At 44.7% G+C, this 14,358-nt stretch overlaps 1 protein-coding gene across 4 annotated transcripts in view; it reads right to left on the bottom strand.

Annotated features, from left to right (window-relative positions):
- Positions 1-64: 64 nt before the first annotated feature.
- The window catches only part of HNRNPM (heterogeneous nuclear ribonucleoprotein M), a 45,981-nt gene continuing 31,687 nt past the window's right edge, over positions 65-14,358 (bottom strand). For 2 of the 4 annotated variants that reach the window (XM_079770912.1, XM_079770913.1), the window contains 5 exons: positions 9,883-9,981; positions 5,910-5,963; positions 3,144-3,946; positions 2,424-2,475; positions 65-491 (listed from right to left, as the gene is read on the bottom strand). In XM_079770912.1, coding sequence (XP_079627038.1) covers positions 328-491; positions 2,424-2,475; positions 3,144-3,946; positions 5,910-5,963; positions 9,883-9,981 — 1,172 coding nt within the window. In that variant the 3' untranslated portion in view covers positions 65-327. The remainder of the gene's footprint in view (positions 492-2,423; positions 2,476-3,143; positions 3,947-5,909; positions 5,964-9,882; positions 9,982-14,358) is intronic. The other 2 variants (XM_079770915.1, XM_079770914.1) reach the window with 2 other exon arrangements.

Genomic DNA, 14,358 nt, shown 5'->3' with positions numbered 1-14,358 from the left:
TTCCTGCTCCCCAAATGTCGGGTGGTGGGCCCACAATACACACACACACACACACAAAAGCAAGCAGCTTTCAGGAACTGGTATTTATTATCAAAGTCATATTTGATGTCAACAAGATGCCACAACTACAAAAAAAATTGCGCACATTGCAATCTCAATGCAAACAGTCAAATGGAACCCCAGTCATTAAAAAAGTAATTCAAATTACCCCAAAAAGCAACTGAATTTTTTAAACATCTTTATACATCCAGCCAACAAATTAAAATGGTTAACAAGAAAAAATACAAATTCAGAGGTCTGGTATCGATGTTTAAAAAAGGCAACTGCTTAAGCATTTCTATCGATTCGAACATCAATCTCTCGGCCACTCAGCTTCATCCCATTCATCATCCGGCAGGCTCTCTCAGCCACCTCTGGAGATTCAAACTTAACCACACCGCACCCCTTGGACTTCCCATTCTCCATCTTGATGTCCGCATACAGCACGTGGCCTGTGCACAGGGAGGGAAAAAGAGACCACAACTCATCAGGCAAACCAGATCTCAGCCTCAGTCTGGGCTCCACTCAGTCCAAGTCACCTGTGAATTTCGGTGGTCTGAGTCACAAGGGAGAAGAGAGTACTCCCCACCCCTGTGCATGAATGCCCAGAACACAGTGACTGGGACCCAACTAGTATAGCCCTCAGCCCAATTCCCATTCTTCTGCCAACAGGAAAAATCTGACCAGCCCCGTGATAAGCCTTCCTGACAGCTTCAAATGCAGGTCTTTACACTGAAGAGTTAGCCAAAATGGGTGGGAGGGGAGGGGGGGGGGGGGGGGCGCGTGAAGCCAAATTTATAAGCAAATTTTAGAGTCTTCATTTTTCACTACACCAAATCACCACGTTTACAAAGCCATCACCAATATGATGGATACTTTTGCACTATCCAAATATAAGCTGTGTAATAATTAGCAGTTTTCACATATTCATTCATTCAAGCACTGATTTAGCATCCAGGTATGTGTCAAGCACTGTGGAAACAAGTGCACAGGAGAAAAGCCATAGAAAGACAGGGCTCTACTTCAGAGACTGCCAAGGACATGACAGTGTAGCCGGTGCTAGGAGACCACAACTCTAGAGCCATTAACTAAGAAAGGGTCAACATCCTGCAGGGCTTCTCCTGGGAAAGTTCTGAAACAGTTTAAGTTCACCAGAGGACTTGCTGATAACAGCTCTTAACAGAGCACTTCTGGAGAACAACACTTGCCAACTCAGGATTCAGAGACAGGAGGGAGATGAAAGAGGAAGGAACCAAGCTATACAGGGGCTTGTGAGTTTGAACTTTTCTTTTGTCAGCCCAGGGTCACCTCCAGATATGAGGCCAGGGGGAATTGCATGATCCAATCTGACTTTTCAGACTATCTACTACAATGTGGAAGCTAAAGAGTGGAGACAGAGGGCAAGAAGGAACGCTATGGCTCAATAGCTAACCCAAGAGAAGAACCAGGAGAGCAGCATCATGGTGAAATATGAACCACTACTGAAACAGGAAATGAGAACACTGGAGGAAGCTTTGATCTAGCAAGCCAAAGCCACCTAGACTCTGGCTTAGGGCTAGGCCTCCATTCTACATGGTTAAAAAAACAGAAGTTGCCCCAACCAAATGGCTCAGTTTGTTGAAGCATCATCCCATACACCAAAAAGGTGGCGGGTTTGATTCTTGGTCAGGGCACATATATGAGAAGCAACCGATAAATGTTTCTCTCTCCACATAACCTCAGGTGAGAATTAAAAAATAAAACAAACACACACACACAGAACAGAAGTGGTGGGGGTGAGGGATGGGTAGGGTGGGGGTCACCCAGAGACAACTCACTTTCAGCCAAAAAGTGAGCCTACCAGAATGGCTGCCTGGTGTGCCAGGAAACCACAATCACAGACCCTCAGCTTCACCCACATATAAGCTACTGCATACCCAGAGCCTGGCAATGCCACACTCGCAGGACCTGCTGGGTGAGTGCTCTTTGAAGCACAACTCAAGTAGGTTTTATGGTAGAAAGAGACCTTGTCTCAAATGTATTCATTTTATTTAGGTCTGTTACTTAGAAGCCATATGACCTTGGGAATGTGACTTTGCCTGATCATCTGTAAAACAGGGACCATGCTATCTCCTTTCAAAAACCATAAAAGGAGAAAAAAGATTAAGGGTAATATGAAAACACAGGTGAAAAGTGTCTGACACATACAAGGAAACTCAACCTGCTTGAATATTTGCATAGGCAGAAAAATGGCAAGTCCCATCAGCCCTCTAGAGTAAATAGAAAGTGGCTTTTAAAACTAGGATAGAAGGTTCATTGCATGACTCAAATGCAACATCAACAAGCTAAGGTTTCTGAAGCCACAACATATGGAAGCATCTAGAAAGCATTTCTCAAACACTTACCACATTCGTTGAATTTGTCCTTTAGCATCTTCCATGTAAAATCAAATGGGAGCTGGGGGGAAAAAAGAACAGACTAATGAGTGATTCAACCAAATCATAATGTACAAACATTCCCATTGTCTCTAAGGGTGACTTAACGGATTTCCTATTACACAGAGAAACTGGCTGACCTCCCAACTGAGACAATCAACAGAAAACAAACTGGTCTGGAAAGAGTTTTTAAACCAGCACACCAGGTTTACTCCATTGTAGCTTTTTCTGTCCGTGGGAGCATCATTCAGAGAGCAGAATGCACAGCTGCCTATGGTTCAGGCCACAGAACCACTGAATAGGAGCTAAAGGCAGTCAATTTGGTACAGATAATTCACATACAACCACTTTTTCCTCTGTATTGTCAGGCCAAGGTTTAGTGGCTCTTCAAGCCAAGAGATCAGAAAACTAGAGTTCTTCATCTCACTATTCCTTCTAGTACTTGGAGAAATCCAGTGTGTTCACTGAACCTACTATTCTTGCTGGAGAGTCTTATAAGCTGTCACATTTCCTCCTCATCCTACCAGCACCAAGCTTGGGACAGTGACAAGGCGGCCTTGATGCTACTCAGCTCCCTTTCTGAAGAGAACATAACCTTTGACTTCGACTGACCACCATTCGGTCCTGCTGACTTCCTGTCTCCCCCTTTCCTTGTGCCTACCATTGAGAGGTTCCAGGTGATCCACTTACATTTCTCACAAATATCTGGCAGGCCTTTCTGGCCACCCCAGGAGCATGGCCTCCAGCTCCGCCAAAGGAACCTGCGAAGCTTCCTCCAAAGTTGCCACGCTCCATCTCGATGGCACGGTCAAAGCTGGCACTGCCACCGCCACCCATGGCCAGGCCCATGCGCTCAATGCCAGCGCCCAGGGCCGGGCCCATGGCGGGACCCATGCGCTCCAGGCTGTTGGCACCCATGCGCTCCAGGCCCATGCGCTCCAGACTGTTGGCGCCCATTCGCTCCAGGCCCATGCGCTCCAGGTTGTTGGCGCCCATGCGCTCCAGGCCGGTGGCCATGCGATCCATCACAGGGCCCATTCGCTCCAGGCCAGCCCCCATGCCTGCGGGCACCATGCGATCCATGCTCAGGCCCATGCGCTCAATGGCAGGGCCCATACGCTCCACACCAGAGCCCATGCGCTCAATGGTCTGGCCCACACGATCGATGGGTGCGGCCATGCGCTCCAGGCCAAAGCCCATGCCGGCACCCATGCGCTCCACGCCAGACCCAATGCGCTCCATGGTCTGGCCCATGCGCTCGATGCTGGAGGCCATGTGGTCGAGGCCCAGTGGGCCCATGCGCTCAATGCCAGAGCCCATGCGCTCGACGGAGCCCATGCGGTCCATGACCAGGCCCATGCGCTCAATTTCAGAGCCCACACGATCCATGCCATGGCCCAGGCCTGCGCCCATGCGCTCCATGCCAGCACCCCCAATGCGGTCAATGCCGGGGCCCATCCTCTCGATCCCAGGGACACTGCCTCCACCTCCACCTGAAAGAGCGACACAAAACACAGGCAGATGTCAAGGACTTGTGCCAGCAGGGTGACCTGGGTGCAGAGGGCTAGGTACTTCACAAGCTCACCCACAATTCAAAAACTAAGCCCCACAATAATTTATCATTTAGAGATCCCTCCAATGTTGACAACTATTAAAGCTGGGTAGTAAATAAATACTTCATTCTTCCTACTTCTGTGCCATGGTTGAAGTTTACATAATAAAACTTTTAAAAGGAAAAAACGCACTCTGGAGGATTTATATTGACAATGTTGTCCATGTTACTTTGGAAGTGCTAGTAGTTGTGACAACCTTTTTGAGACATGGCTGTCGATTCCTGAGAGCTCTGCAGGTTTCCCACCACCAGAGACAGAGAAATGCTCTCAAGGCAGAGGCTCAGAAATCCCACCCTCAGATGGTCACCAGTTGTAATAATGGGTTACAAGGTGACAATTCAAAATCACTCTCAACACCTTTATCCTCTCCCAACTTGTCCCTTTAAGATGCCCTGTTGGTGGCCAATCCGGCTGCATTTCCTTAGCATCTCCAGAGCATAGAAAAGCTATAATATAGCCATACAAGCAAGAAGAGGCAAAGAAAACAAATACCAACACCAACACAGGTCCTTCTGTATACAGACAACCACTTCCAGGGAACCTTACTCTGTCAGAGAAATCGCCAACCAACTTGTGTGTAACTTTGCTGGCTTTGGAGGAAAAGAAGCCTGTAACACCACAGAGTGGATTCTGGAAGAGGCCTAGGATCCATCCCTCACAGTTCAGCTGGACACATGCCAGCAGTCAGCAGTGCACAGTGACCCTGTGACACTTGCAACTCTGGACAAGGAGGATCTGACTCCCACCACCAAGGCCACTGCCCTCTACTTTTCCATAAGCAGAGCTCGTGGGGCCCTCTCACTCAAGCTTCACCACCACCACCACTGTCACCATCTGCCTCTGAAAACGGGCAACTGAGCCTGCAGCCCAGTACAAGATGCAAGTTAAGAACAGCAAAGTTAGCAGTTTCTATAACTGATTCCCTAACTGAACAATATAGTGAACTGGCATGAGTCATGCTCCTTCTCCATACCTGTTTCCATGGGTAAGTAACAAAACACCAAGTGGCAAAATATATGCATGATTTTAAGAATATTAGACTTTCAGAGTAGACATTTCTCAGAAACTATAAAAAAAGGCAAAAGACTTCTAGAGGGGAGGTTGCGTCCCAAGAGCATCAGAAATGAGGCCAATCTCCCCCTCCACCACTACCAACAGCGACAGAGAACTGGGAAAAAATGAGTTCTAGAATCAACCCACCACAGAAAGTGCTTGCAAGTGGAGCCACCAAGGAAATGCCAAGACACTCAGAGCCATGAGGACAAATTGGGTTGAAAATAGTACATTTAGTTTTAAGTACACATTTAAAAAAGTGTATTACTGGGAGGACATATTCTAAAATGTTTACAGCATTCATCACTAGGCAGTGTAATTTCAGATATTTATTTTCTCCATAATTTTCATAGTTGCTATGAGTACATGCATGTATTTTATTAAGCAATTTTATGTATCAGGTGGCATATTTTTACAATCAGATAAAATACTTTCAGGAATTTACAATTTCATAGTATTGAAATCAAGAAAGCCCCCAAAGTATATAAGCACATTATAATAACAATGACAAACACAGATCACATAGCACTTAAATACTCTTTTACATGTATTAACTCATTTATTCTTCAAAACAATCCTATGAGGTAGTAGGTTCTATTGTATCCACATTTTACAGAACAAAAATTAGAGACGTTCGGTAACTTGCCAAATGTCACACAGCTAGGCAGAAGCTGGTTCCCACCCCAGGCAGTCTATTTTAGAGCCCATGCTTTTCATCATCACACTTTACTATCCCTGGTAATAACAGCCTATTCTAAAAATCAAAACAGCAAAACTAAGCGTTTCCTACCTCCTCCCTGCTTTGCAATGATCTCTCCTCTCTTCAGTGCATTACTTAGGATTTCTAAGGAAATCAGGAAGAAAAAAAAATTAGCCAAATTTCTCTATGGTTAATAAAAATTTGTTTATTACAGATTTCAGAGGAATACTACTAATTACAAAATTTAAAAAGGAAAGTGAGGGTGGGGGGTTGAGAAACACACATAGACAAGATCATTTTACTAGAAAATTGCAAAATCCTTGATAACGGGTCATGATGGGAGGAGCCCACATAGCTCCAGAGTGAGGCCCAGTTGGGAGAGCCATCTGGGAATGTGCCCAGCAAAGCCCATGTATACCCATGAATTGAACTTGGAAAGTCAGATGAGCAAGAATGGAGCCAGTGGTCCAGACCCTCAGTACTCATAGATGAAAGTCTGCACTCACCCACACAGATCCAATCAACACATTAATGTTATCCCGTAGCAAAACTAAAGCTACATTTACAGCCCCAAACCCTGCAAACCAGCAGCAAGTGCATGCAGTGCTGGAAATGTGACCTAGTTAACAAGCTGTGAACGGAAGGATTTCAGCAAGCTAAGCCCACCAGCCTCACATGGAAGGAGCTGGGTGTGAGGGTGACTAAGTGATAGACAAAGCCTCAGGAAAATAAAAACCCCAACACATTCAGCTGTCTAAGACAGAAAACACTGCTGCTTGCTTGACAATGGTTCAAAGTTTGTGGAGTGCTATTATTAGTGGTAACTTTTACAAGTTTACTCTCAGTCTTTCATTATGTAGAGGAAACTTGGACTGTGCCACCCCAACCTGGTCTTGAAGTGAGCTCAGTAACATGGATAATAGCCACTGGTCACATCAAATATTATGGTCATGACCACAAAGAGATTAAACCCTACCCCACAACTGTTTCTAGTACTGCAACTACCTGCTAAAGGAAGGAAGTGCACCAAGAATAATAGACCTCCAGCCTGCCTGCAAGCCCAATACAGGACTTATTCTTCCGTCAAGTCTAAGATCCTGCTCAGCAGGCCCAAGCCTACTTTCACGTTCCTAAAACAGTGCTTAGATCAAACCATTCCTGGCAAAATGGCTCCACCACTGATTTAAAGGACAAATTCTTTTCACTGGGCATTCAATCACAGGCCTCCCTGCTCTAACTCCCAACTTGAATCTCTTCTTCCCGTCTCAGACAGATCATCACCTCCAAGCCTCTACACCTGACTAGCCTCCTCTGTCTTCCAGCACACCTTCTACCTATGCTGAACCCCCTTGGACACCAGTCCCTCCAGTTCAAACCACATTTCCTGCTCAGATCCAGGGCTCTTTCAGCAGCATGACATCTAGGGCAGAGCTTTTCAAAATCCAAACACTGAGAAAATCATCATCTTTGTGTGGTGCTTACATGGCTGCCTAGGGCTCAGGAATCAATAACCCTACCAGCTCCCTTGCTAAGCCACTTTTGTATATTGACCTCCAGTGCTAACTGGAGCCACTCTTAGCATTATCTCCTCCCCTTCAGGTTCAAGAACCACGTATCTATCTATATCCCTGTAGCATCAAGTACAGTTGTTTGCACAAAGAACTGCCTTGACAGGAGAAAAGGGACATTGAGTAGCGAGGCACTATAGAAAGTAGCACCAAAATAACTGAACTGTCAAATAAACATCAAAGAAAATTAAAATCAAGAATGGAATCTGGAAAACCAATCCAGGCAACTACTCTAAAAACCTGACAAATATTTTATTTGGTACAAAGACCTTTTATCTAACTTAGTCTGATGATAAGTAGCAGTAAGGAAATCCAGACAAAGCCCCTTGTTCTTGTCACTTTGGGAGGCTTCAGTACAGATGACAAACTCAATCAGAGAGATGGTACCAAAGCAGCAGGAGAGAACAAGGCCCACAGGTGATATTTTTATCCAGGTCAGGACAGGATGAGTTTCCTGTTGCCACATGAAGTAACCTCTCCAGATCTACTGTGTCACTGTGTCATCACAGAAGCACCACAGAGCAGCAAAGGATTAAGGGCTCAGAGCAGAAAAAAGTGCTCTGAAGAACAGTTACATACCACCTGTTCTTCTCACCCCAGGTAGACACAAATTGGTATTTGCAGCTAAATGACAATCAATTTTTAAAAACATATTTTTACTGATTTGAGAGGAAGGGAGAGGGAGAGAGAGATGAGAGAGAATCATTGATTGGCTGCCTCCTGCACACCCCCTTACCGGGGATCCAGCCCGCAACCCAGGCATGTGCCCTTGACTGGAATCAAACCAGGACCCTTCAGTCTGCAGGCCGATGCTCTCTATCCACTGAGCCAAACCGGCTAGGGCCAAATGACAATAAATTTTAAAACATTTAAAATACACTTTACCATTTCAAACACAAAATCAAAGCCAGTCATGGAAACAAAAAACTTTTAACTGACCTAGTCACATACAAATTATAAACTCACTCCCAAATTCTAAAGCTCTGGAATAATCTAGAATCATATTGGGCAAGTACAGGGGGGGGGGGGGGGGGGAGTTTTCACTACCAGCCTAGTAAAATATGAGGAAGTCATTCTAGTTACTTAACCATAGACAGGAAAAAAGTGAAACAAGTCTCCATCAATAACAGTATCTATCTACTCCGAGTGAGTTTCTACTAGTTCCCGATCTTCATGAAGAACACAAAGACAAGGTCCTAAAAATAATGAACAGAATTAAGAATTATGCCTTGCCTGGCCAGTGTGGCTCAGTGTTTGAGCGTCAACCTATGAACCAGAAGGTCAGTTCGATTCCCAGCCAGGGCACATGCCTGGGTTACAAGCTCAGTCCCGGGTGGGGGTCATGCAGGAGGCAGCTAATTGATGTTTCTCTCTCATCAATGTTTCTATCTTTCTACACCCCCCCCCCTAAAAATTATTAAAAAAAAAAACAAACCCTGTCTCACTAATGTGCTGATTGATGACTCTTTCTAGGGCAGTGATGGGCAACCTTTTGAGCTTGGTGTGTCAAACTTCGCCAAAAAACTGAGCATAACTCGGGTAGTGTGTCACTTTGAGGAAAAAACTAACTCCAAGACTCTAGTCGCAAATGTTTCATCCTCGGCATGCGGCCGCGTGTCATCAGAAATGGCTACGCGTGTCAGTGCTGACACGCGTGTCATAGGTTCGCCATCACTGTTCTAGGGCCTCCATAAAGTCTAATATAGTTCAGCTCATACAAACTAGACCCAAAAAGCCCACAGTGTCCCATAAAGACAAAGGCTGAGCGCTTTGAGGTTGTAACCTAGCAGTCTCTTATCTGCAGGCGAAGATGAGTTAGAGCAGAGGCAAATCCATGCTCTAAAATACCTTTAAGAGAAACAAACTTCTGAGTGCAGGAATAGATAATCTCCTTGCAACACACTAAAAAGGAGAATTAAGCTGACAGTAATAGAAAAACCTAAACTTCAAAACAGGGGGAGATGTCCATGTAAAAGTAAAGAAGAAATTGCTTTGTAATTTAACTAAAACTAAAGTGAGTTTCTCTGCATTTAGGCAGGCCCAATACCTAAGGTCTTCCAACGTTAGGAAACTTCTCTAGTTCCTCAAGCTCTATCGAAAGGCATCAGAAAGCACACCATGCCATTCTTGCTGACTGGAACAGCATCCTGGCCTAAGCAGACCTACACCCCACTTGGCAGGGCCTTGACCATCTCTACCAGAATAGAGCACCAGTTATGTAAGTACAGCAGTTTCAACTCCCACAGACAGCAAGTATCTCATACCAATGTTGACAAAGAAGCCACCAGAAAAGACTAAAAGTAGTGCTATACACAGCAATAAAAAATTCTAGGACCAGAAGTTTTTATCTAGGTCTAGAAAACATACAATTTTTTTTTCAGACTAAAGAAGGAAACCAGCAGACTCTGCCTAAGAAAGAACCTCCAACACCAGAGTGCTCCTGCACCTCCAGGGGGCGGCCCCGCCACCACGGGGGCCCACAGGGCCTTTCTTACCCATTCCTCTGCCAAGGGGCTCTCCAAAGCTTCGAGACATTCCCATCTCGTTTCTGGCAAAGTCTCTTTCAAATCCTCCACCCATGCCACGCTCCATCTCTGTGGAAAAAAATATTACCCTAGGCCTTTCCAGGAATATCATCATATTTTAGACTTTAACAAAACAAAAAACTCTATTATAGACACTACAGCAGCCACCACCAAGTCAGTATATTTCGTTTTTCTATACAAAACCAACATTCATCCTTTATTCCTAAAATAAAAAGTCACCTCAAGTGAATCCCTGAAAGCAACCTACCTTACTCCATGAAGGACTAATTTACAACGTCCATTACAACCACACAATGGGCACACCAAGCACCTGCTACTAGTAACTGACCTGGGGGACTGCAGAGCATATTGAGTCCAAGGTAGGCTGCAAGACAGCCTGTTTATGTACCAGCAGCAGCATGTACCATTTCTGGTGCACTTGCCACATGCCCGGCCCTGCCCTGCCAAGGGCTTTATGTATGTTACTATTTCATGGAATCCTCACAACCAGCCCCCCTCACCCCCTGCCCATATTACATTCCACCATATCTGCCCCTTTACAAAGAAACTGAGGCTCAAATGACTTCGTAACTTGACCAGGGTCACATTCCTGGTAAGGGGTGAGGTGAAGGGACCTCAATGTAATGTAAAAGCCCCACTGTATTACATAAGCACAGCCATTTAAATATATATGTATGTGTGTGTACACACACACACAGTATTATTAGAGGCCCAGTGCACAAAATTCGTGCGGGGGAGGAGGCGCGTGCACGCAGGCGGGTTCCCCTCAGCTCAACCTGCACCCTCTCCTATCTGGGAGCCCTGACGGCTTAGGCCCACTCCCCATGATTCTCTGCTCTCTGCAGGGCCTGGGCCCTCCATACCCGCGGTGGCGGTGGGCAGCTCATCTGCCTGACCCCCCAGGACTGGGGGACTCTGGTGGGGCTGAGGGGACTGGGCATCGCCATCTTTGTGGCAGAGTGATGTTTAATTTGCATATTACCATTTTATTAGATAGAAGGGCTAGAGGCCCTGTGCAGTGGCCTGCGGCATTGGGCTGAAACCGGCTCTCTGACGTCCCCCGAGGAGTCCTGGATTGTAAGAGGGCAGAGGCCAGGCCGAGGGACCCCACCAGAGCACAACTGGGGCCGGGGAGGGATGCAAGAGGTTGGCCAGCTGGGGAGGGACAGTGGGAGGGCTCCAGGGTGTATCCGGCCTGTCTCGCTCAGTCCCAATCAGCCAGACCCCAGCAGCAAGCTAACCTACCAGTTGGAGCATCTGCCTCCTGGTGGTCAGTGCATGTCATAGCAAGCGGTTGAGCGGCCTTAGTGTATCATTAGCATATTACGCTTTCATTGGTTGAACGGACAACTGGACACTTAGCATTTTAGCCTTTTATTATATAGGATATGCCCAAGTGTAATAGGACATCTCTACCGACAACTGGAGTGGTTCCATCTACATAATGGAATTTAGGTAACTTCATTTTTTTCTATGCTGACAGCAGGAGTATTTATTTTTTACAATGTCTTTTAAAAACAAAGGTCTTACTGTCCCAAACTCCATCCTATGGGAATGGAAACCAATGTCCCTGGTAACTGCTGTCAGTGTGGACACTGAGCTAGTTGTATATTCTAAAGCAGTGGCCGTCAACCTTTTGGACTTCACAGACCACCAGTGGTCCACAGACCACCAGTTGGCGACTGCTGCTCCAAAGGTTTCCTTAAACCAGCAGTCTCCAACCTTTCAGACCTCACGGACCACCAGTGGTTCATGTTCTAGTCGGTTTTCACTGTATGCTTTAAAACAACAGAAAACCCTTTAACTTGTAACTTGCAGGCAAAAAATAAAATGCAAAATCACTTTTTCTCCTTCCCATATTGAGAGGTCATTGAAAAATCTAGTTTATTATCTTTTTTTTTGACATTGGATTTAATATTGATTTTAAAAAATATTTTATTAATTTTTTACAGAGAGGAAAGGAGAGGGATAGAGAGTGAGAAACATCGATGAGAGAGAAACATTGATTTAGCTGCCTCTTGCACAATCCCCACTGGGGATGTGCCCGCAACCAAGGCACATACCCCTGACTGGAATCGAACCTGGGACCCTTGAGTCCGAAGGCCGACACTCCATCCACTGAGCCAAACCAGTTAGGGCTCTAGTTTATTATCTTGCTCCCTAGAAATATCAGGCAGTCAAGTGCTATTTAAAGGACATCTTTTATTGCACAACTACAAAATAATGGCTATATCCTTATGATTTCCATTGGAAGGAGGCTAGAATTAGTATGGAAATCCAACAGTTTTGGCAATGGTGGACTTTATATTCATAGCTTGAATCAACCCAAATGAATCCCATAGATTGGTGGCATGCTATCTGCTGGAAATGTAGGTAACCTGTCCAAGCCTGTGTCTGGTGGGCAGAAAAGAAATCCCAGAGTGGCCTGTAACAGATGGAGCTCTCCAACACTATTTTAATCCCTATCATAAGCCTATGAAGAAGGCAGCACCCACCCCTTTTCAGATAAGAAAGTCATATGCAGGCATTAATGCATTGGCAAAGGCCTAAGAACTAATCTTCCCAACTATCAACAGGCCATAGAATTCAGGAAACCCTGTGTGAAGTCCAATGTGAGAGAGAGAGAGAGAGAGAGAGAGAGAGAGAGAGAGAGAGAGAGAGAGAGAGAGAGAGAGAGAGAGAAAGAGAGAGAAAGAAAGAGAGAGAGAGAGAGAGAGAAGGAAGAGAGATATATTGATTTTTCATTGCCAAATACTGCATCAAATCAGTCATTATTTGATATGATTATCTTCCAATTAAAAATTTTTACATCCATTCTATCAAGATTTAACAATCTACTGGTTGACTGGACCAAAAAATCTGATTAATGTCTAATCTGTCTAATGTTATCAGCACTGTGACCATAATACTAGTATATGCATTGTAGTCATCAACTAAACATTAAATTAAATCAGAAACATCTTCAATTTTTTCCTAGTGATTAAAACTTTCCTTGGATCCAGCACCCCAAGAGATCTAGAGTTGATCCCACCAAATTAGAACACAGTTCAAATAAAAGAAAGTCTGCTCTCTACTGTAGAGAATGGAGGTGGACTCAAGTATCTATACCTCAGAACATCCAAGAACACAACCTAAGAACACATCCTCCACTGTGACTCTCCACGAGAATCAGCACTTTAAACCTTTAATCACCAGACTCAAAACTAACTGTGGCATTCCAGCTGCCAGGTCATCAAGGACTTTGTCCATCTGGCCCAGCACAGCGTCCACTGTTCCCAACTACTTCTATATCATTTCAGTCTACTCAGAGTAACAACCCAAAACCCCTTTCTAATGACTCATCTACTCTAAATAAATACTTTATCAAGCCAAATTTCTCCAACTTTTATTTTTATTAAAAATCCCATGCACTCATAAGCCACAGGCAAGCCTGAGAACATACTGGCAACACAGACCTTTGTCCCTTCATTCCTAACTCATGGTGAGGGCCTTCCTACATCTTTTTTCCCACCATGTAGAACAAGGTACCTCATGAAGAACACTTTATTCATCAGGAACATCGTTTTCCAGTTGACGTCTGATGTCTATCCTAGTAAGGTATGATTGCTCTATATATCCATTATTACAGACCAGCAAAGAAAGGTTAAGCCCAGATCCTTAATGGCTTTCCATTCCAAGGAACTTTATGTGTATAAAGGAAGCAGTGTTCCCAAAGGTGAGGTCAGAGTCTACCAACACCCAGAGGATTTAAAAAAGATATAGATTGCAGGTTTCTCACGGCACACTCAACAGCCCTGCGTAGTGAGGGAGGCTGCTTGCAGCTAGTGCTAGGCGCAATTCTAAAAGGCAGGATTGCAGCATATTATAGAGCCAGACTCTGGAGCCAGAAAGCCCGGGTCCATATTCCACCATTACTAGCCATGTGACCCTAGGCAAGTCACTCTCTGGGCCTCAGTTTCTGCTCAAATGGGGATAACAGTACCTATACATCATGTGGTTCTTACAAAAACTAAATGACACAACACACTGTCATAATTAATATTATCATTATAGTTCTATTAAGAGGTCAGAAGGGCTGTAAGATTTGAATGATGGTACACAAAAATTTGTGTTATGTAAAAACTAAATTAATGCTTCTGCTTACAACTCAAGAATCATCAGGGCAAATGATCAAGAACTCATCAGTCCAGCACTCTAGGGTAGACATGAACTTCATCAAAAATGCTGAAGAAACTAATCCCTTACACTTGGAGACTATTTTAAAGGGTGCAAAACATAAGCACATGTCATCTACATGATGCTTGCTAGTGTTGCAGGCAATAAGATAGCTTTAAATTTTTATTGAACTGTTACTGGAGAAGATTCAGAACATAGGATGTCTCAAGAGTTTAGTGACTAAGAGAATAAATACTTACCTACCATTAT

Source organism: Cnephaeus nilssonii (genome assembly GCF_951640355.1).
Source record: "Cnephaeus nilssonii genome assembly, chromosome: 5".
NCBI classification, from domain to species: Eukaryota; Metazoa; Chordata; class Mammalia; order Chiroptera; family Vespertilionidae; genus Cnephaeus; species Cnephaeus nilssonii.
The sequence above is the reverse complement of the archived record's forward strand: the minus strand, read 5'-3'. Positions and strand labels throughout refer to the sequence as shown.